Source organism: Ceratosolen solmsi, unplaced genomic scaffold (genome assembly GCF_000503995.2).
Source record: "Ceratosolen solmsi marchali unplaced genomic scaffold, CerSol_1.0 scaffold33, whole genome shotgun sequence".
In the NCBI taxonomy this organism is placed as follows: Eukaryota; Metazoa; Arthropoda; class Insecta; order Hymenoptera; family Agaonidae; genus Ceratosolen; species Ceratosolen solmsi.
The window spans coordinates 458,380-483,877 of NW_011948438.1; the positions used below are offsets into that span (position 1 = coordinate 458,380).

Consider the following 25,498-nt stretch of genomic DNA (forward strand, 5'->3'; position numbering starts at 1 on the left):
ATTAACAATAAAATTCTATATTAATAATAATTAAATGTAATTTTATCACGATGTTTTATCTAGTTGAATAATTCATGTACTCTAGTTGGAAAGATTAATTGGAAATGTAAAGAAACTGAAGGTTGAATTAGGTCACGAAAAATCCTTGTAAAGATTGCAACAGTACCGAAACATCGTATGGTTTTTTTTAGAATTTTGTAAAAAAAAAAAAATAAATAAATTGACGCATCGCTTATTAAATGAATAATGTCGAGCCAGAACCAACAATTTAAGCATTAATTGTTATCGTATGTATTAGACTCTTGGAATCAACAGTTGCAATCAATAAAGAACAATGAGCGAACGTTGCGTTCATGTGCATTTAAGTAATAAGTCTAATGGCACCAGTGCGGACCGATCGCTGGACAATTTAGTTACTTTGACAAGCCAATACTTATGCAATTATCAATAATCGTCATCGCAACAAGATACATGAACCTCGGGGCCCTATGTACAACAAATTACGTCGCGTCTCACGAGCGCGTCAGTATCTCGTTCCTCTGGTGCACCTCGACGTCCACAACGATAAGCCTTGTGCTCTTAATTGACTTCTCTTGGTAATCCGATGCAAGTTCGCGAGTCGCCGCATTGTCCCCGTCACCGCTGATGCGGAGGATGACGGCAGCGACGTCAGCCGCCGGAGCCGCGGTATCGCCGTTTTCGACTCGCGGTATGACTGGGGGGAGGCTTGCGGGCACCTCGTGAACTTCCTCGAGGGGCTCGTATGTTCCGGCCCTTATAACCGAGGGACTGCGACTCGCGACGGCCCTGATGCTGCTCGAGGCCACGTAGCTTTCGGGCACCGAGCTCAGGAGGAGGGCGTGCTCGCTTACCTTGTTCAAGGCCTTGAGCATATTATCCGGCATGTGGTCCTGAATCATGACCGGGCTGATAAGGACCTCGTCGAAGTCGCAGGGACCGGCCCACAGCGCCTGGTACACCGGCTCCCTTTTCCTTAGCATTTGCCTGTGAATGCATTGCGTGCCATTGAATTGGATTTAATACGATAAGTAATAGGGTGTGACAATGGGCGATAAATAATGATAAGCACGAGGATTTTCTAGCTATTTGACAATTTTCCGATTTTAATGTACGGTGCGTCGACTGATTAGATAGCCGGGGCGAGTGTCAGCGATTAATATTCTTTGCTATATCATTGAATGTCGTTGCGAATTGAGCTTTACTGAATTGTTTAGTGATAATTATCCGTCATTACAAGTAGATATATGTCGTTCTTTGCTATCTTCTCCTTACGTGGAAATATTTTTTAGCTTTGTACGAATGAAGTAATTTTCAGCTTTATAGTTAGATTTAGTAATAAATAAGTAATAAAGAATAGTGATTTTACTTACCGAATCATTATACATTTCTTTATTAAAAGCTCGATAATGAAATGTCAAAAGCTGGAAATATTTAATTTACCAAATTGATATATGGGAATTATTATAAAATAGACAAAGATAAAACATTTTTTTTATGGAATATTTGACAAATATAATAGAAAAACATAAAGTTAAGGCTTAAAAGTTTTTCTACCAAAAGTAAATCATTTAATTATTTATTATAGCTACGTATGGGCATAAAAATATTTTATGCTTTCGCATAAATTTACAAAATTCAATAGCATTTTTCAAGTTTCAGTCTTTCTTCGCAGCTCAAATACTTTTCGTTCAACTCGATATATATAATATCTTAACTAGTTTAAGTACTGCTTTTTTTTCAACATTTTACTTTTATTTTTGAAAGTTCTTTCGTAAATTTCTGTTCTTTATCCAACACCCATTATTTATATTTATTCACATTCTTATGGCTTAGATAATTTTAATTTCATACTGTAATTTCAAATTATATTTCTATTGTGAATCTTTTAAGAAAGGAAAATTTTTTTTTTTTTTTATCTAAATTGTTGAAATTAGATAAAAGTTGAGAATTAAAAAATTAAATTAAAAAAGTAAATTTAAGAATTACAGTATTACATAATGTATATATGTTAAACGACGAAAAGCATGGAAAGGTACAATGCAACCTCTACTGATTAAAAAATCCTTAAAATTTATTATTCAATAAAAGAAAAAAAAAATTATTGTGATATCAAAGTCAAACCAATAATTTTTCATCAAATTGTAACAAAGATAAAATATTGATGTGTCCATTTATGCGAATAAACACGTTTATCGATTTATTATGTATATATATATATATATATATATATATATATATATATTCGATTTTGTAAAATATATGTAAGTAATGCATAACGTAATATACTAATATTAGTAGAGTTTAAAAAGTTTTTGTACTAAGTTAGAAAGTGTTGTAAAATTCTGATAATTATTATATAGTAATAGATTAGATAGTATATACGTATATATGTATACAAATATATCAGTTACTGGTAATAGAATTATTCGATTATTGTCATATTATCATAAAATTAGAATGAAACCTTTTGAAATCCTTTGAAAAATGCTATAAAATACTAAATGTTCTGATAAAGTTTTAATACCGAAAGCAATATCGTATTGAGTATTACAAACAAATATCTAAATGAACGATAAGCTCGAAATAATTGTAGTTACTCTAATGGTATATGTGCAAAATATTCTTTGAAGGCGAAATAAATAAAAAATTATATATTGATTATATTAAACAATTTTATTGGCCGTGTATAAATTTTCATTATATTTTAATAAAATGGTTTTTTTTTTTTTAATTTTTTTTTATCAACATACCTCCATTGTGTTTCGTACTTTTGCCTGTAAACGAAAAAGAAATGTATTATTCATATGCGCTTTATTCTTCCATAATTTAAGTATCTTTTCATCGTATTGCCATTATTAAATCAATGATTTAAATAATCAGATTAAATTTATTTGATTTTTACTAAATTAAAATAATTAAATTAAATAATTAGATTTTCACGACGAATGAAAATGTGTACGCTAATAGAATACGCTAAAGTGTTTTCGTTAAGAATAATGAAGGCATGAGCAAGGGACATGGGCTACTAATTTCTGATTTCAATATAATCCGACGTTGATATTATTATGAAAAGATATTTAAATTTTCATTCACGATGTTTATTTAGTACTGAGAAACTTGGTGTTAAAACGAGAAACTGATAGTAGATGGAATTTGGAAGTAACGGATACAAAATTTGTAAATGTCTAACAAGAATAAAGAAACTTTAAAATAAAATAATATAATGAAAATATATTCTTGCTCGGCTAAATTTTAGAAAGTTTTAAGAAATGTAGAAAGATATAGAATTCTATATAACTATAGGATGAAATAAACCGTCGTAAGAATAAACTTTGTTACAGGTCTGCGAAAGTTATATAATTCAAAGAATCTTTCATTGTTATTTAAATATATTTAACTTGAAAAGCTGCGTATGGTTATGCGATTCTCAGTTTTTGTAATAATAAATAGTTTTTCGTCTAGAACAGTTAAAATAGTTGTATTTTGTAACATGTTTAATATTTAATATTGTCTTGCAATATCGCTTTAACCATGTTATTAAAATTAAACAATTTCCGAGTCTTATGTAGATAAATAAAAAATTTTTTTTTGAATTTACGTAAATGTAAGTAACGCATGCCAAGAATTTTCAATAAAGTTGAAAATCTTGACACACTTCTAATATGTTAAATCCACTTTGTGCAATTTATTCTGACAAAATTAAAAACATAATTCCCAATGAATTTGACACGGAGTAACACGGAGAGGGTGCACATGCATTTTAATAGATCACTTAATTAATACTCCATATTGTATTGGTAAAGAACATTTCCCGTGATTAAGAAACCCAATTATATTTCGCATTCGCCTCATAGATATTAAAATATTATCGTACAAAGAAAGACCTCTAATAGGAGCTTTTTTTTCTTTCTTTTTTTATTAAGTATTGCCGATATTAATTATAGGAGTCAAAATATGGGAAGAAACAAAAATTGAAATTTTAATCGGCCATATCGAGCCGTCTAATCGCTAATCGACAGTTTTTATCAAGCGGCCACTGGAAATGCATAATCATTCGATTGAACTGGCCCGCGAGAAGTTGAAATTTTCATCGCACAAGTACGAAATTGAATTCACAACCGGCAACTCAATTCCTCCAATGGACCGCGGATGTCACTATTCTTAATTAACAATAGGAATCCTCGACTCGCAAGGCTCTCAAGGATACCTTAACGAGAAGCTTCGAGGAGTCGCGTATCTCGCAGTTGTTAATCATCACATTTCCCCCCTCCTCCAATCTACAGATATCGTTCTCAACTAACAGCAAACTTCTCAGTGGGCCTTGCGCCTCTAGGGATTGCCATTAGGCAAGAGATCGCGCAACCGAGCCGCGATCGTCTTGGTTTCGCCTGGAGCAGCGGATGCTCGAACACTCACTCGCCCTTGTTGGGATGGTGACGGACGACGTGTATGATGCGCCCGGGTGGGTAGAGCGGCCTGTGGAGGGTGAGAGCGATGCTCGAGTCCGAGGGGACGACGGCCTCGGAGCGAGCCAGGTCCTTGTCTCGCTGGTACTCGCTTATACAACCGCCGGCCTCGAGGTTGGCCGCCGAGGTCGGTGTCGAGCCACATCCGCAGCACATCACCGAGCAGGCTATCGTCTTCCACTGTAACAGGCCAAAGTGGTTTTAGACGGGAGAGGGAGGGAGGGTGTGTGTGTGTGTGTAAGCCTTGCAGCTTTGCAGTCTTGCACTCTCGTTTGCCCTTTGAACGTCCCCTTTGAATGGGGAGACATTGGCCGTTGGTGACATTAGTACTTGGCCATAGGACTCTGGTCGCTCCAGCGGTTTTCCATTTGAGTAATCGTTCGGGGGAGTTCGGGGGAGCGCTGATGATAGCGGAGTTGTAAGGTGGTAACTTCTTTAAATAAGCTTCATATTTGCTGCGCAATCTCGTTGTGTATAATGGCGGATTCTGGGAATCGATTCGATAGTATTTTGGTACAGGTATTTTACGATTTTCAGCGATAAATTGTTTTTATTAGGAGCATGTGACTTGTGAATCATTGTTAAGCTTGTTAAGGTTGGTGGGTAAAGCAGAATGAAAGGTGTCTCGATTCATTGCATTCGAAGGAGCGAATGTCCTTTCCTTACTACACTTTTTCATTAGGAAGGGCTGTCCTTGAATTTATTGTACTTTAACGGAAATTCTGTACATTATAATTACTCATCTTTATAAAGCCAAGGCGAATTAGTGAATAATACGTGAAAGCCTTCGTTTCAATTCAAGCATAAAAATTACAATGTGAAATTTTCTATATTAATTTTTATGAAAGATGACGTTTATGTTCATATGAAGAAAGAGTTTGCATTTCTTTTGGAATTTGTTTATTTCGGCAGGTTTGATAAAATTTTATTAAGCTCTTAAGGTAAAAAGATTGAATTAATGTAAAGAAATGCGTTGAAATTCTTGAATTTTTTCCCCATAACCCGAAAAATTATTTATAAGATATTAAACCTTCTTTAATAAAACCTTTAATAAATTAATTCTTTAATAAAACTTTGGTTACTTAAAACTTGACGTATTCTTTAATTGAAGACAATTTTATAATTTAACTTTCAGTATAATGTCCTATTAAGATTGAAATAATGTATAAACAAAAACGACGTGAATAGAGAAGGGATTATTAATTTTTTAGAGTAAAATTTTTCAAAATTTTTCCAGCAAATACTGTAAAATTTCTTCATATGTTATTATCACCATCATCGTCGTCATCGTCATCATCATCATCATCATCATCATCATCATCATCATCATCATCATCATCATCATCATCATCATCATCATCATCATCATCATCATCATCATCATCATCATCATCATCATCATCATCATCATCATCATCATTATTATTATTATCATGCATTAAATAGAATAATCAGAGCTATTAATTTTATGTTTCCAATGTTGAAGCGAATTGTTTACGTGCCATATATATTTTCAATATTTTAAGTAAATATGAAAAGGTTATATTGAAGCAAATTTTACAATTATTGCTGCGAATAAACATTTTATTTTATATAATTGATACTGCTTGTATACTATTAGCAGAGATCAATTAGTCCCTTCTCCGATTAAATGAACTATTCGACATACGTGAAATGATTGTAAACGATATTTTATTTAATTTACAACAAAAACAAAGAAACAAAAAAAAAAAAATAAATAAAAAAAATATTTCATCCACATATGAGAATTATAAGTATTATTTTAGTGTTTTTAGTGTTACTATATTATTATAGGATTGTTCAACTGTTCCAAGTTAGCTGACATGCATAAATGTTTTGCAATTAAATAACATCTTATGTTTGACTTGAAAGTACGATATAAAATATCAAATTTTATTTGTACTCACTTTATTATTTATACTAGAATATTTTAATGTATTTAATATATTTAATATTTAATATGTTTAGTTAGCGTCGGGCATATTTTTATTTAGTAAGCTGCAATCTATTTTTTTTTTTATACGATGAATACATGTTATACAAAATAGTATTTTTATAGACACATTTAATTACCGTATTTAAATATTTGCACAAAATTCATTGTCATAAATCTTTATGATCTCTTGAATTCCAATCGATATTTTATTGTCGCCTGTATATTCGCGAGCAAAACGATCTCTTACCATTTCCTTGCAATATTCAATATTCACTATTTTTTATTATTTTCATTTGAATTATTTTCGTCACTCTTTTGCTGCCTTAAGCGCTGGCCGTATCGTATACTGTTTTTCCTTGAAATCAAAATAAATCCAAGAGCTCGAGTGAAAATGAATGACATATTGGAAAAATGCGAAAAGCAGAATTACCGTATGGTTAAATCGATGTGTCTATGTGCATAGCCGTTAAGCCGAAGCAAAATCATAAAAGCGAACGAGTTTCTGGAATATTGCATCATGAATTTTCGTATCGACGTAATGTCTCTATGCTTTACGATAACCTCCAATTGCATTGATATAGTTATTTAACCAACGTATTTGCGGGAAGTATATTTATTCTTTATCATACATTAAAATAACATGCAGTTTATATTTGTATTAGAGAGCAGCTTAAGATTTTATCGCTTATATGTTGTAGAGATAATAGGAGGGTTGAAACGTCGTGGGTCGCTTATAATACCAATGCCTTTAATAAGCGCAAGCATTTTTATGTTTGAGAAGAAAGAAGGAAAAGGAAAAGGACGTTTTACGACAGTTTTTAGTAATAATGTTTGCGACGAAAGGATCATCCGATATGGCGTAAAATATTATCGGTGATATTTCCGGCTGACGTTACGGTAGGTTGAGAATGCAAGTACTCTGGAGTGGCCGTAATGTCACGTAGACTCCTGGTTAGGTGATGGCTACGCCGACATACGATTATATTTACCTTAGGATCGACGCTCCTCTTGATAGCGTTGATGAGATCGGCCCTGAGGCTCTCCATTTGTCTGAGTCCTATTCTCGGCACGACGTCCTTGCCGATTACCACCGATGTAATGAACTCCTGGGTGTATTCTTGCGCGGGCATGCTCAGCAATCCACCCGGTGGCGCATAAGCGAAGCAAGTGAGATCCGGATACTCTTGTCTGAGGAGGATCGCTAGGATGGCCGCGGTTCCGGCGCCCAAGGAATGACCGACCAGCGTCAAACCAAACTCGTTTGTCCCACGCGACACGTCCTGACAAATTTACGTACTTTTATTAAATTACACTTATTACACTAATTGCCTTTTTTTCTCGCTCCGTTAAATAATTAGCGCTAACATTAATTAGAGGCTTGGCGATTTGAGGGCACGACGTTTAACTTTTTTTTTTAACTTTTTCAAAGATGACGTGTTCAAGGGGTTTCGGTGGTTTCGTGACATCGAAATATTTATTGATTTTCTAGGAAATTTGCCGATGAATTTCACTTTAACCAAAAATAATTTACAGAGACTTTCTCGTTTTATTACAGCGGATTAGTGGATTAATGTGTAAGTTTGTTTTGAGATTGATAAAAACGGCAACGCAATATCGTTTCCGAGTTTCGGAAAATACGAATAAGGAAACAAATAAATCGGTTATGGTCGAAAGGTGCCGCGGTGATAATGAATCCGTGCTATTTCTGTGGATTATGGAGAATTTGGCACGTTGCGATAGTTTTAAAAATTGTAATTCTTTCATATTGTATATATATATATATATATATATATATATTTTTTTTTTTTTTTTTTTTTTTTTTTTTTTTGAAACGGTAAAATTTAAAAATATTATTTTACACGAATAGAAGCGAATTCGTCATTTTAGCAGGGCACTGACTTTTAAAAATAGAAAGTTCTGCAGAAATAGGATCTCAAGTGCTTGAAAAAGATGAGTTTTCTTTTAAAATACGTAGCTGTTATTTTTTCGGTTAACATACCAGTTGGCTGACTACTCTACTCATATTTTTATAATGTGAAACAACTTGTCGGAAGAACATTTCTATGAGTCCACAAGTTTTTTAATCACGAAAAAATTTTCAAACGATTGGTACGAATAAATAAAGAAAATCCTGATGATTTATAAATGCAAAAAAGCCAATAGTACATAAATACTTATGTGCATTAGCAATTACATTAACAGACTAGATTGGTTAATTTTTCTAAAATTACTTTGATTGAAATAATAATCTTTACACGCATGGAAAAAGATTTTAAATAATGACTAAATTTCAATTTAATGTTGCTTAATTAGTGGCAGATATTTAGCAAAAAATCAATCTATAATATATTTCACAGTCGAATTTTACCAATACTTTGTTGACAATAGATGCTTTAATACTCTAGAAGCGACTTATTCGGTACATTATCGTTACGAGAATGCGTAAATTTTTTTTATGAAAAACGGAGACGCGCACTAAAGTAAATGGACATTGAAACGCTCGTTGGGGCGTGGATTGTTCAACATTTACTTACTTGGTACTTCATTCCCTTGCATTTAACAATCCGCCTTATAACGATAAAGCTAACGTGATTAATAATGTGAATTGGCAATTAATAAGCACATGCAGTGTCTTTATAATATGAGAATCGTCGTAGTAATGCCTTTATTGCTTTAAAAAAAAAAAAAAAAAAAAAAAAAAACTTGGGTTCACCGTACTTTTTTTTTACGGGACAAAAGTAAAAATGGAGTTAATTACCTTCTCTAAAGCCTTGGCAATTATTCCCTCCTCGTAGAGCTTCTTCCTGATATATTCGGCTGCCTGCACCATTCCCTTGTGACCGAGCCAGTCATCCCGAGGTGGTGAAAGTGGCAGTACCTCACCCTCCGCATTCAAATCTGTCATCACATCCTTCATACTGAGTGTGCCGCGTATACTCACAACCACCTGCAGACAAAAGCCATTACATCGACCGACCAAGAGTTTGAATAAGATACGGGAACTATATCTGGGAGTTTGTCAATGGGAGTGGGGGGGGGGGAGCATGCCGAATTAGGGTGATCGTGCAAACTCATTTGGATGAGAAGCTCAAGGCACACGAGACGACGTCTCGTAGAATTTTCATTGTCATTCGGAAATTTGGCTGTCGTGTGCAACTCGTCGCTGAAAGGCTGCCGAGTCACGTCGGTAACGCGCTAAGTATTAAATGCTCGATAAAATTCAATCTACGATTATGAATTATTGATCATTATATTAAGTTAATTATAAGAAACGCGGAATATCGCGTTTACCTTTCTCTTCGTGTAGTCGAGGGCTACGAAGAATGGGGTCTCACCGACGTCGACGTGGAATGTCGCATAAACCACCTCGACCTCGCCGACCTCTACCATACGTCGCAGTGCTGCATAATTGCATTGGCAGCAATTATCCTCGACAATGATAGCATCGTCTTTATAATGTGTGCACGGGAAGCAGCAGCACCTTAACCTGAACAGCAACATGTAATTGTGTTGTTAATCATAGAAAGTCCATTAGGTATTGTGTAATAGTGGAATTATTACTTTGTATTGTTTATAATGTCAACTCTTTCTGTAAATGATAAATTTGCCAACGTTAAACACTTATTTTTATTTTCAATGTAAATCCACGAATTTGTTGAAACATGCTGCTAGGGTTTCAATTTTCTATTTGTCATCGGTAATTTTCGAATGCACGTATAGCAAATTATTTTATTCGCCCAAGCGCTCTCATCTAATATTTGTTATTTCAGCATTTTTCAAACAAAGTTTTATACAGTCGGTGAAATGTTTTACAATGCGTTTTATATTCCTATTATAAATTTTTAACGCAAGATATTTATAAAAATACTAAATCACATGGTAAATGCGCGGCCCATAAATTTATAGATATTTATGAATTTGTAAGTTAGATGGAACTTTGGATAGTACGTAGAAAACTTTTCATAATGTATGAGATTTAAAATTTAAATAAAAATTCTTCAAAATTAATGAGAAATTTTAGTCTCACTTAATTAAGATTTTTGATTTTGCTGTTTATTGAAAACATCAATTAGCAACTACTTTGGTATAATTGTCGTTATCGTAATAGAAACATGAAAGACAAAGCTAATCGTAAGCATTAAAAAATAAAGCTTGTAAGTTTTTTTCTTGTTCTCGTTTGCATTACAGGTAGCATCAACATTCTAAAATGCAATAACTTGAGTTATAATGATATTTTTGTGCATAAGGCATTGTTCCTTGATATAATATTTCGTGTATTTTTTTTTAAGCCTTCCATTACTTATTTTAATCGATAAAAAGGAGGAAAGTGCTATAGTATTTAAGAATTTCATGTCTCGTGCCACCTTTACTCTGTATTTTTGTTTTATACACGCCACAGACAATGGGAGAATCCATCTGTTTATTCAAAGCAAATCATCGATTATTCCAGAATCAATAATAATTAATATTGATTTTACGATAAGTGAGATGAGATCGATAAGCCTAAAAAGCCTAAAGTAAGAAATTGAAATTATACGATTTTCAATGGAATTATTATAAATGGGAGAGCGACGCATCGCGCATTTTCCAGAATCACCGCGACCCATTTGTATATTTGGAATGGAATATCGCGTGGCAGTGCGGATGCGGTGCGGATCGCATAATAGACTGGGCGGTTACGCAGCCGAGCCTCATTTATAAATCCGGACAATGTTATTACCTGGTACACAGGTCGCAGAGCCCCGTTGAGTGATGGACGAGGAACAGCGGCCAGCCATAAGCCGCTAAAGCAAAGTGCATGTAGTGTATGGCGGACTGGAAGTGGCCAAGATCGCCGTCCTCGGTCAGGGATAGGAACTTGGTGCGTGGTGTCACCGGCACCCCGGAGAGAAATTCGTAAGTGTCGTTCTTACGCTGCTTGACGATGAGCTCGCGTTCGATCTTTTGGAACTTGCGCAGCAGAACGAGGCCCGCGACGACGTCCGACGGTACTACGTCCAGGTCACGAAAAAAGTCGCTCAGCAGCCGCGCTATGTCGGCAAAGGAATTCTGAAAAGAAAAAGTGCCAAGTTTCGGAGAAGCTTCTTTAGTGCGGGATTAATGAATATCGAGAGTGTCTTTGGGGGATGCTGGACTTTCACCGTTTTATAATGTTTCAAATGGACAATAAGAAAGGGGCAAAAACGATCATGATTATAGTGAGTTTAGTATATGTTTTATTAGTGTGACTGGATTGTGAAAGAAAATTTTGTGAATTGCAGCTAGTGATAAATGGATATTGGATATTTCAATCTTTAAGCTAAAGTCGTGTTTCAAGTTAAAATACTACATGCCAACTATGCAACGAGACATTAAAAAATCATCGGGTAATTTCAAGCACAATTTCAAGTTTCGAAATTATCTATGTGTGTAAATCTGCATAAGTGTACATAACTTACTCTATTTCTATCAGACTTGCCAATGCAGCAGAAAAGAATTCTGCATCTATTGTCCCAACTATCTTGATAGGCTCGTATTACTTTTCTGAAAATATTATTTACACAGAGAATAAGTTGACACATTAATTATCGCTCATCATATATTTCATTATTGCACATTAGCCTTCTCCTGAATAATTATTAGATTTATCAATGCTTAAAATTGGACTCTTTAGACATATTGATATTAACAATTAAAATAATGCATTCTACCATTCAATACATATTTCGTAAAAAATTCTCATCCCAAGTTAGTATTTCATGAAAATATGATATTACAATTCTTTTATTAAAAATGAAATGTACCGAGCATTATAGATATCGTCATATTTTCAAAATAACATTATGTATTCAAAGTAACATTTGCAATTCAATAAATTATTAATTCTTATACATACCTAGCCTCATATAACTTAAATCATTGTAAATTTTAGCTCAATTGTAATATTTTCGGCAATTAATTCGTTCGTATAACATATATTAAGACAAGTCATATCTACGAAATTTAACAAAAGAAAAAAAAAAAAAAAAAAAAAGAAAAATTAATTTATCACGTGTTTGATAAAATTTTATTTTTAATAATTAGTAAATACATTGAATATCAATAGAATATTTTTACAACTGCTTAGTCTAATTTTTAACACAATTATAAATAATTACACTTGCAAATTGAAAGATTTCATGATCTTCTATAATTTAAATTAACAATTATTTTTTAAAAACAGCAATATCAATATAATAAAGAAATATTAGTCATTCTTTTAAATAAAATTCTTTTAATATTTGCTATTCATAATTTACAATAATTTACAATAATTCATTTAATAGTTTAATTTTTTAAAATATGATATATCCTTAGTTTCCTTTACTTTAAAAAACATTCTAAATATATATTTTAAAATCTTTAACTTTTTTTTTTTTTTTTTCATTCTGAACATTATAATAATAAAAAATTCAACGAATTTATAAATTAGAGAATTGTATTATCTTACCAATTTGCTATTGTCAAAATACTTAAAGTATTAATGATTTTATTATTTGATTAATTAAAAGATAAAGTAGTCATTTATTATTGTATAATACTTATTATGTCTCATATTTAATACTTATATTTTCTAATTTTCTCTTATGGAATTGTTCTTATAATTTTGTAAGACTAAATTATTGTATAGAAATAATATTGTAGTCACAGAGGGATGGCTTTTTGCACCTTTCCAATTTCGTACTACCTATTATTTCCTAAATTATTATTATTCTACGTATAATAAAATGTAACATAATGCATTAGATCATTTTCTTACCAATATACATACTTTTATGGGCATATGGTTGCGAGAATAATTAGAAGTTTTAACTATATTATCTCCAATATATTATAACGGCTTTAAGGCCCAAACAATGGCGAATTTCTATTTGACTAATAGTCACCAATACAGGATTATCATACTTACTTTAGATTTGAATTATTGAATTATTATATACTTTTTCCCATTTTCGGGATCATATTTATCATTCATTTGTTATTCATATTTATAAACCAAAAATTCACAAGTTAGATAATCCGAGCGAATGTATGTCTTCTTTGTGTGAAAATCATTTAACACACACCGCATTAATGTATATATGTACATATTTATAGTCGCTATTCATTTAATTCAAATGTGGTTTCGGCATGTAAATCTAATACAATGTTAAATATTTTTTACTTATACCTTATTCATATTTTACTTTTTTCAATATTATACTATAATAAATAAAAATTTGTACTACGGCAGTTAAAAAATTGTTTCTTTTTTTTTAATTATAGGCTAAATGCAAAAAATATGAAATTAAATATTTTCATTGGAACAATTAAAATTATTTGTTTTTATATCCTCTCAAGTTTTATCGTCCTTTTAAAGTGATTTTTTTTTTTTTTTTTTTTTTTTTTTTTTTTTTTTAGTGAAGACAATGCATTATGCAGTTCTCATAATATGAATTGCATTGCTCATATTCATAGCAAATACATATTTTTTATGCCAAAGAAATTTAATTATTTTATTGTAATAATTATTTTCCAGATAAACTAAAAAGTTTTAGTTTTTTTTTAAATATAACACCCGAAACAGTTGAGCATCGCTCGATAAAATCGCAGCAGATTATTTCTACAAATATTCTAAAAAAAATTCTAAAAAAAAATTCTGAGAATTTATCTTACAGAAATTCTATAGAATAAACGAATAATATGAATGTTGGAGTAATATATATTTATAACAATATTAATATGAATATGAAAGTAATAATTTATAGCTTAAGCTATAAATTCATTGATTTTATTATATTATAAAGAGTAGAGATGTTTTGTTTTACAAAGAAATATGAATTTCCTCTAAATATCTTTTACGTAAGTCCATAAAGAGATAATAAGATGTCTGTGTCATTATTACCTTTTAAAGTTATAATTTGAATGTATTATATTAGAATTTGGTATGCATGCTCGTGCACCTATACGTGTGCATGTAAACTATTGACTTGACAAATATGCTTTCAAATTTCATCTTATGCACGTTCGAACACGCAGACGCGTGTTTATAAATAAATGAAAAATATATAAATAACATATATAACAATAAGATAAGTTAACTGAAACGTGGATTAAAATATTAAAGTGTTGCAACAAAGAATATACCGTTGCCGCCAGTTTCGATTTCTGCTCCCACTTCGCTTATAGTGCATTCGGCCACCCCGAGACTCGGCCTCGCGCATGCTGCGTTGGTACTTCTTCATCTTCACCCAGGACCTGCCCGCTGCATCGTAAACACACCAAACTGTCACCGTTATTGATGCCAATACGCACCAGTTAGATATTACCAAACCTAAAAAAAAAAAGCGAGAGCCCAGTAGTGTCAGTGATGGATTGCGAATTACAAGGGAGCCTTAATATATCAATTATATCAAATTCCATTAATAGATCAATATTAATACTTTTTACTTTTGCCTCGATCGGAATTTAACTCGCAAGTGCTTCGAATTTATTGATATTGTTCGTATTTATTTAGGTAGTGCATTTTCACCACGCTAAAATAAAATTTTTAACATTATTATAAAACAAAATGTAAAAAATATTTATAGATTGTTAATGGGGCTTTTATATTGAACGATCTATAGAAGATGTTCCCAAAGAATTGGAATCCATACAAGATTAATTTAATCTTCATGCCATCGTATAGATAATGGAAATACATGCTTTTATAAATTATTCATAATATTACAAATTACTTACTATAGATATTACTGTAATTAATTAAATAATTAATTAAATTGTAGATTAATGTATTTAATCTTTGTAAATACAATATAGAAATATCAATCAATCCATTATAATTAATTTGCCTTTGTTTAATTATTCTACGTTACATTTAGATTGTATATGAATATGGAAGAATCTCAACAATAAATGAATAATCATTTTTTGTAAATAATTTTGCTCGATAGTTGATGTGAAAAAAAAGCAATTTAATATATGTGTGTGTGTGTGTGGTGTGTGTGTGTGTGTGTGCGCGCGCGCGCGCGCGCGTGTTTATAATTACTTTAAATGTAATTTTACTATATTATAAAATAGCGAATTTAAATTTACTTTCAATATTAAATTTTCGTCCAATTATAAATGATATATATATATAAACGAAATATTCTATACTTTTAATCATTGAGAAGAATGTGAGAAGCATCGACAAAGCCAGAATGTTTAATTTTCTCTAAGAGACTGAATTTCTTTGTTAAAGGATGAACGAATTATTTATGAAATATATAATTACCGAGTAATAAACAATACGTTCGTATAATTAATAATAATTTTCATTAATTCAATTGACAGGAATGGGTAATTTAATCGAAATTTCCATTTACTCCTGAGTTGATTATTTATCAACAGTAAGGTCATGTGTATTTTTCTAAGGTTTATTAGCGTTTACTAACATCCTAAATCATTGAAAATCAACAGGAGCACCGATGCTTTCTTTATATTCGCACATTAACCCACAATTTTATATGACTCTTTATACATTCATTTAAGGTTTAGTCAAAAGATAATATTTATGCATCTATATTCGTTTATTGTTAAAAATAGTTTCGCCGTATGCTTATGACCTTGGTTTTAGACAAATTTCAGCAGTAACGATAAAAGATTTTTTTTTTTTTTTTTTTTTTTTTTTTTTTTTTTTTTTTTTTTTTAATACTTATTTATACTAACGATAATAATAGTTTTGGAGAGCATTAAAAGCAATATTATAAACTTAGTCTGTCAGTAGTAATCAATAATGTATATTGTTTAATACGAGAAACATAATGTAGTATGTGTCTAATTATACTATGATTTACGTTTGCTTTAGACTTTATGGACTGGAGAAATTCCTTAAAATCGTGCCAATTGAAGCAGAGTAGGAAGGCACGATGTCGATTAGTAAAATTTCAGCTTATAATACATTGTACGACAGTATCTTTAAAATTATTAATCCTAACATTGATTATTTGATAAGATTTTCCAATGAATTAAGCATACAGGAAGATAAGGAGCTTAAATATTTGAAATTAGATTAAATAGATGAAAGTTTTGCTTTAGTGTTTATTATGATTAAATGTTAAATCTCGATTAGTAATAAATTTGTTCTTCATCAATGTTATAAAAATTATTCTTACATAGAAAGTTTATACTGCATTTGATAAATCAGAAAACAAAATAAAAAATAGAAAAGAGAAAAAAGAGAATAGAAAAATCTAAAATGCCTTGCATTTGAAGCAGTGATAAACTTAATTTATTTCTTATTTAAATTCACAATTCACTATCAGATAAAAAACTTAAGATTCTTAAATTTATTGGTATTCAGGAAAATCGAACAGAGTTATGTTTGAATTCTTTGTTTGTCGGTTCTATGAAATATCAATTGAATAAAAGAGGTTATCTGCAAGGCAAAAGTCATCCTATCAGATTGTAAAACCATGTATTCGCTCCTGAATACCTTACCGCCGGAATATATAGAAAATGCGGAAACCCGTATTGACCGCCGCTTTGGAAGAGAGCGAGGAAACAAAGGAAAATTGTCCCAATAGATTTCAAAAGCTTACCGAAGTCTACTCGTATGCAGCTTCATGAGAATTATTCAATATCTTCGATACTTTTGGCCTGTTCTCCCATCTCTTAAACCATTATAGCATTACATATAATTTAATATCAATTTGACTCAGGCATATGTTACTTTAAGATACTTTACGTCCACGATATCTCTAGTATATTTCAATATATGTGTGAATATGTGTAATTTATTATTAAATATTTATTATTAGTATTTGATATATATATATATATATATATATGTCGGTAATATAAAATTTTTTGTAATAATTCTTCATACGGCAGATTTATTATTCACTGGCGTATGTCATTTACAGCGTAATATATTTTTATTTAATGATACTATTGAAAGTAATAATTTTTAAGATTTTACACCATTATATATTAAGAAATATACATTTATAGAAAACAAAACAAACAAGTAATTATTATTTTATAGTATGCGTATATTATAATAGAGAATTTATATTATCTTTTGAAAATGAGGAACTTTAATATATAAATTAAAGTAATTATTTTTACATCGGTAAATTTAAACATTTTTATACTATTAATTACGAGTCCTATTTGATTGCCCTTTTAATTTTATTTCTTAACTAAATTACATCGAAAAATTTGTTTATTTCTTTTTAGTTACAGTATTATTATTTCTCCAACATGCACCTTTTATATATATAAATTATACTGAATTTATTATTATACCCTTGTTAGATTAAAATATACTTTGCTGCATAAATAATTGTATAACAATCTTATTAATTAGGCATTTGTTGTAGCGACTCGATATTGAAATCTACGTATTGTCACGTGACATTGTAATAGGCTTTATTGCCTAAGTATACGAAGTTATAAGTACGAAGCTCACAGGATTATAGATGCAATTTGTCTATTTATTTAGACCTTCGAATAATTGCATTGATACAACCATAACTTGTACATAGCAAAGTCAATAAAATCTTTAACGTTAGAACCGTTTTTAACAAAGATTTAACTTTTTTTTTATCTTAATGTCATTTGTTTCACATTTGGCAGATATTTTTGTAAATAATTGAAAAATATGATTGATTCACGATTGCATAGCATCCAACTCATATTTCTAAATACTCGTATTCAATAATCTTAACGTAACATACTTTTGAATTTAATTCTCTTTGATTGCGTACTTTAAATAATCAATAATTTATGTTTATATTACATTTTTTATTCTCCATTATTGTTTTATATCAAAATTATATATATATATATATATATATATATATATATTGAATAACAACTTAAAACAATTGCCTTTTTCTTGAGTAGATTACGATAAAATAATTTTTATCGTAACAGATTTTAATTAATCTTATTATTAAATTGAAATTATCAGATTTATAATTTTATATATCTGATATTTATTTACGAATCAAGAAATTTAAAAATATTACACATAAATTGTATATTTTTATAATAAGCGTGGAAAATGTATGTACGGACGAATAATATTCTTCGAAAATTTTATATTTTTTATTAAATTAAGACACGATGCTGTTATATTCTAATAGATGAATTTTTTGTATAGAAATAAAATAATATTTTATTATAATGAAATAATAAATAATTTGTTATTCAGATAAATTATGTATAAATTAGTTTTTAATATTCATAACCATATATGAATTGAAAAAGATTTTTAAATAAATTTTTTTTGAATAAATTATTTTTCCTAATTTTGGGTTAACAAAAATAGAACGTAAGGATTTCCAATCATATATATCTAATTCTTACAGAAATGATTATTGGATAATCAAAATATACCACATTTTCGTATATGAATTTAGTTAATTGAACATACTTAACATAACATCCTTCGCCTGATCTACAGGGCACGTTTGATAAAATCTTGTTAACCATGTAACTCCAGCACTTAGCCATACCGCTTCCACGAATAATAAGACTGCAAAAAAAGAGCAAAACAAAATTATTATTTAACAATTGACTTACGACGAAACAGACAATTAAAACATGTAATTGCAGAAATAAAAATATTACTAAAATATTTTAATTGCTCATCTTTGAATTTAAATATTGAAAGTTTATATTGATATATCAAATAGTAACGGAATGTAATAGAAATATCATATAAATAAAATAGATATTTGTAAATATTTTATTAATTTATAGTAGTATTCAAATGTCAGTAAATTTATTTTAACGATTTTAAACCATTTCATTCAAGTCTTTAATTAAAATAATAAAATCATAAATATCATCTTACATTTTATCTTTGTAATATCATTGTAAGAATTTTGCAGTCTATATATTTTGAATGTAAATTATGGAAAAAACATAAAATAAATAAATAAAAAATTAATTAACAAAATACAATAATTTATTATTACGCATTATTAATATTGAAATACCAAACAAAAATAATTAGAGAATTAAAAGTAACGTACAATCGTGCACATAAATTAAGTTGCATTATTGTAACAAAGGCTTAAGGCTTTTATTCAAATTTATGTATTCCGTTAATTTTAATTTTTAAATATTTTTTTGTGCAATTCATGAGTTCACGTACTTACACATGCAACTTAAATGTGTTTACATAAGAATTTTTTGCTCATGAATTAATACTCCTTTTATTCACGTCATTATATATATATATATATATATATATATATATATATATATATATAAATATATATATGTATAAGCATGTAATTTTCGTAAGAAGTAAAATGCTAGGAAATTATTCTTTATTACATTAATACAAGAACTACATTTAAAAAATTTATATAACGAAATTCTCCTTTACTATGAAATTTTTTTATATTAAATTTATTTAAAAATTGATGAAACACAATGTATTGGCGAAGGAAAAATTATTTTACGTGTCAATTTTTTTATTGCAATTAATTAACAGATAGTAATTAAAAATTGAAGAATGGTACTACTTATATATATATATATATATATATATATATATGTGTGTGTGTGTGGTGTGTGTGTGTAGTTTTCAATTAAACTAAATAATCCTTGGAAGCTTAAGTCTATAATGGAAATTTATTATTATCAAAGTGCCATTGCTAATCTGCAACCAAATGTACATTTTAGTACACATTTCATTAATATTGAATATTTGTTGCATAAGATACAGTTTATACAATTCGATTAGAAATTATGAATCTTCTGATTTGATAATACTAATTTATTATTATAAGTAATGTAAAATTGAATAAATTTTAATCGATTTTCGTTATTACGTTTTTCAAAATAAATAATTTATAAGTAATATAATTTAATTGAAAATATCGTTTAAGAACTCTATTAATTTAAAAATTGACTGTATTATCTATCGAGAGAGTATGTGCCTATGCCCAAAAATTATGACCAAGTTAACGATTTCTGTAAATTTTATTATTATAGTATCGCGCGTAAATAAATTTTTTTTCTATTTTTAATAATAGGTGCAAAAAAAATTTCAAAATCGTATTTTTATTTTTATCACTATAATTCTATTAAAAATTGACATACTTTTATGATATTATGTTATTATGTTGACAAGTTGGCCATATTGAAAACATGTAGCTTTAATTATCAATTATTCAAAGACTTTAGTATATAAATAAATATAATTGATAACCTTATACACAATATAAATATAAATTATTTCATTTTATATCAGAAAAATCGGATATTTAAAAAATTTTCAATTTTTTTTTCATTGTTTTCAAAATAATTTTATTTTGAATAATTATTTATAATAAATTATAATATAAAATTATAAACAAGGATTTATTAAGTATTACATAGTGTTCATTTTAATCCATAATTTATTTTGTGAATATTAATAATTATTAGCATATAAGCTGTGCATGTTAAAGAAAGAATAATAATCAATAATGGATTTAGTTTAAATATTTTATTATAAACTTCATTACATAGCTTTTTTTAAAGTAAGATTGATCAGCTATTAGAATGTCAATGAATATGATTGAATTTTATAAATATTAATACTTAACGACTGCTTAGGATTATGAATATGTGATAGGAAGAAAAATTGAAAGATAGATAATTTGTATTCAATGCAAATCCCTGCAATTATAATCGCTTATATTAGCTATTGAGCTTTCTAAAATAATTTTTAATTGTTCAATATGTTAAAAGAATGAGATGTAATTGTCAATTTTTTATTATTTTTTTTAATTGTGATTATCACACTTATAGGTTTAACAATAATGCAAATAATTCTATAGTATTTCATTGAATTATTGCAATGTTGCATTTTTTATATTTATATTTTGTCGTAAAAATTAAAACGCTTTTATAAAATTTTAGAATACGGAAGATATATAAAACTAAAATGTTTGTAGGTTCTGTTATAACACGTCTTATAAAGTATCATATTTTTATATGTTTAATAAAATATCTTATTTCTTTTATGTATCAATAATCGTTCTCTACTTTATTTCTACATACTTTTTCTTAACAAGTGAAATTTTACTATTTATCGAATTATGCTTGGCATAAAGATTTATGATGATGAAATTGATTTGGTTAATATACGAAAACTTTTTTTATAAAACATTAATTTAAATTCTCTTTCAGTAGAATTTTATAACTTAAGTAGTAAAATAAATTTGGTATTTTTACCAAATTTCATCTTTTTCATAAAATAAATTTTATTTTTCATAAATATGTTTTATTTAATTTATATAAAATACATGACTATTCGTAGTATTATTGTAATGTTATTTTAATTTATAATTCCAAATTGTAAACGTTCTTCTATCATTATTTATACTTGTATTTGTGTATCTTATTAGGGTAGTGTAATTATCATAAAAATTTAGTCTTATTATCATAAAAATCTTAAATATTATTATGTGGTAAGATGCATGAAAAAGGAAATAATGAATTTATCACAGTATATTTTTCAAATTTACAATAAGATAAGAAAAATACATACGTTCTAACATAACTTGAGTAATAAAAACGATATTGTATGCGTGCATTTTACATGCAGAAATTTATATTAGATAATAAGGTCATTTTCAGATAAAGCTTTATACAATAGAATACAGTTTTTAATTAACTATTGATGTAAAGTGTTGTTAGTGAAATCGTAAATTTCTATTAGTTTTCAATAGTAATTGAGTAAGAAATGGATTAGTATTCAATTGCGATCATTGGATGCAATAAATTTTCTTTCTACTGAAATAATAATAACAACAACAACGACGACAACAACGACGACGACGACGACGATGACGACGACGACGACGACGACAACAACAACAACAACAACAACAATAATAACAAAGAAAAAAAAGAAAAAAGTCAGAAGACAGATATTAATAAAAGTTGTACGAATAAATATGATGTCGGTAAAAATATTGATAAATACAGGAATGGAGTTTACATAATAAAGTTCAAATAAATTATGGTTTCATGAGGATTTTCAATAATGATAATACAATAATACTATATGAAATTAAAAAATAAATATAAAAATCCAAATATGAAATAATCATGTAAATAAAATACGGTAAATCATGGATACAACAAAATTATAATAAAATTATTATTTAGCAAAAGGCAGGATAGGAGGTAAAATTTTATTTCAGATAAAATTTGCAAAGACTAATTACGTATTTAACTAGAGAATTATTACAATAGATTCGAATGAAATTCAATGAATATTATAAAAAATTATTGATTACAGAGTTTTTTACTATTTTTTTATTTATTTTTTTATTTTTTTTTTTTTAATGAACTCAAATTCTATCGCATAAAATTCGTAATAGTGAATTAAATTTATTTATTCACACATTTTAATTTTAATTAATAGTAAATAGTATTCGATTTAAAAATTTGTATGTATTATAGAATAAATATTAGAATAACAAAGGTAAAGATAATAAATTATCAATGAAGTAGTTAAAAATATGCTCAAGTAAATCGAGTTCCTTATAAATAAATTTCTTTTTAAGAATTGCGAGACAAAAGTTACATATTGCCCAAGCAAAACATTTGAAATTAACTCTTTATATTTGACTAATTTTGTTAATATACATAAATGTAATTTTTATCGTTACAGAATTATTAGCACAAAAGAAAAAGTAATGATATGTCCAATATTTTCAATAATCTACATTACATGAATTTTGACGTAATTCCGGAAAAAAATTTTCATTTCATTTAGCTAAATAAATTCTTAAGTTCCAATGGAGTAGCGTAATTATTATTGATACAGTTTTAATATACACAGAAGAATATATTAATATAAAATGTATGATAGCTTCCATTTTACCTCTGAGTAGATCGATATGTTAGTTCAAGAATATACATTTAATGGATAACCCGTTGAACATTTATAGAAAAATGTATGCAAAATATGCTGTACATTTTATAATGTTTATTATCAATTGTGAAGGTTGAGAAGTCAATTGAAAAGTTTAACGAAAAAGTAATGAGAATCAAATGAAATGATTGAATAATTTCCTTTTACATTATTAATGGATTATGCAACAATAACAATTTTCAATTTACTGTATATTAAGTAATTATACTAATTATACTCATTAGGCATATTGCTCTTCTTGGATTCTCATGGGAATACAATGGATCAAAGAAAGATGAAATTTATAATGTTTTTTTTAAAGATTTGTAAAAAAAAACTATCTATTGAATACCAAAAATTAGCATTTCACTATGTACTATTCAGGTGTCTTCTCCCCCTCTTTTTCACGAACCCCGAGCTTACACGTCTTATTTAAAAAGTATTCTATATTGTTGTAAAACGTAATTGCATGACTGTAAAGTGATCGACAGTAATACACCAGATATTCCGATCACGTATAGATTATCTTTTTTTATTTATTCCAAATGCTAATCAAAACCTCATTTTAATGTAATAATTTTCTACGTGTTTTAATATTGACTTGGTAGTTAGTTTCTCGGAGTAAGAGTAAGAGTATGAGATCGATAAAAGTCACACGTATAGATTACAATATCTCTGAATAATGCAAATGGGTGGTGATTAGTAAGGTGGTGAATAGCAGGTATTAGTAAATTTTGAAATTCTTGGTCTCCAATACAACTGTAATTTTCGATATTCGTCCAATCCCCGTTCGCAAAGATGCTATATACATGGAATGGGGTAAATCAATACCAACTCACAAAGCCGTATATACAGCAGGTACTGCATAGGTGCACGTGCGGCAATGTCGAGGATGCTACCGCGAGTTGCCAGCAAACACATGGAGAACTCAACAGCCATCACCGAGACGAAGATGGCAAGGTAGCCGAGGATGTACTCCCATAGCAGAAGGACGCACTTGATAGTTCCGTCCCACTCAAGGATATACAGGAAGACGCCCAATACTATGACCCTGCAAAGAAGATAATTTGGCGATTATTAGACTATTGCGGGATTACGCAAAGATATCTGAGAGATTTTCATAGCTTTCGATTAAGCATTCGCCAACGAAAAGATACAATTCAGGACCAATGTGTTTATTTATTATTTTTGGACGAGCTTTTTGCTTTACTGACTTCTTCTCCCTCTGTGTGTTTTTTTTAGACCCTTTAGATTAGACCCTTTCTTTTCAATGACAAATATTTTCACGACATTGAAAAGTCTTGAATCTTATGTCTTGAATGCAACTGCAGTGTTAAATAATCGACAGTTTTATATTAATGGCTATCAATTATCAAAATAACGTAATCTTAATGAAAATGTATTTTTACATAAGTTTCAATAGAGTTTGAATTGTTAATGTTCTAATCTATATATTTAAGCCAATAATATTTACGATTTTCAGTTTTATTAATGAACGAAGTACTTTCAATATAAAACTATTATAATTATGTATAAAGCAGAACTGTAAAATACTTAACTCAGTTTAGTTATAAAATTAAAATAATAATACATAAAATAGAGATGATAAAATTTTTGCAATTTTTAGAACAAAAAATTAGAGCGCATAATAAAAGTTTTTCATTCGATACGAGAGATGCGAGGATGTATAAGGAAAATAACTGAATACTACTCGGATATTTTATATTATTTAGACATATCTTTTTATATTTAATTAAATATATTTTCATGCTATACCTGAAAATAATTTTAATGTTCGTCTCTTTGTGTTATGCGTTTTATATATGTTAAAATTCTTTTATTTTTCAACTCTTCAGAGACTCGTCAATTTTCTCTTACTAACTAATATTTAAGAATTCAGAGATAATTTCATTTTGTTAATAAAATATAATACAGTGGTGGTTGTGTTTGTATTTTATTTTGTATTTTAAAATTTTGTTATCTGTAAAAACCATAGGTTCTTCGCAATATTACTTTGATATTGATATTTAATCATATATATTATAATATTTTTATGACTAGTTAGCTCAGCGAGTAACAATTGGAAGGAAATATTAGAACGTTAATTATTTGAATTTTTGAATATTTTCCAAAATTTAATGA

General features: G+C 28.7%; 1 protein-coding gene across 1 annotated transcript in view; it reads right to left on the reverse strand.

Moving 5' to 3' along the window:
- Positions 1 to 25,498, reverse strand: part of inaE (inactivation no afterpotential E) — an 81,067-nt gene that overhangs the window by 15,345 nt on the left and 40,224 nt on the right. The window contains exons 2-12 of the mRNA XM_011503530.1: positions 24,196 to 24,407; positions 18,866 to 18,967; positions 14,590 to 14,776; positions 11,883 to 11,967; positions 11,165 to 11,493; positions 9,736 to 9,931; positions 9,203 to 9,391; positions 7,434 to 7,724; positions 4,438 to 4,667; positions 2,772 to 2,795; positions 873 to 1,005 (exon numbers count right to left, since the gene is read on the reverse strand). Of these exons, the coding sequence (XP_011501832.1) occupies positions 873 to 1,005; positions 2,772 to 2,795; positions 4,438 to 4,667; positions 7,434 to 7,724; positions 9,203 to 9,391; positions 9,736 to 9,931; positions 11,165 to 11,493; positions 11,883 to 11,967; positions 14,590 to 14,776; positions 18,866 to 18,967; positions 24,196 to 24,407 (1,978 nt within the window). The remainder of the gene's footprint in view (positions 1 to 872; positions 1,006 to 2,771; positions 2,796 to 4,437; positions 4,668 to 7,433; positions 7,725 to 9,202; positions 9,392 to 9,735; positions 9,932 to 11,164; positions 11,494 to 11,882; positions 11,968 to 14,589; positions 14,777 to 18,865; positions 18,968 to 24,195; positions 24,408 to 25,498) is intronic.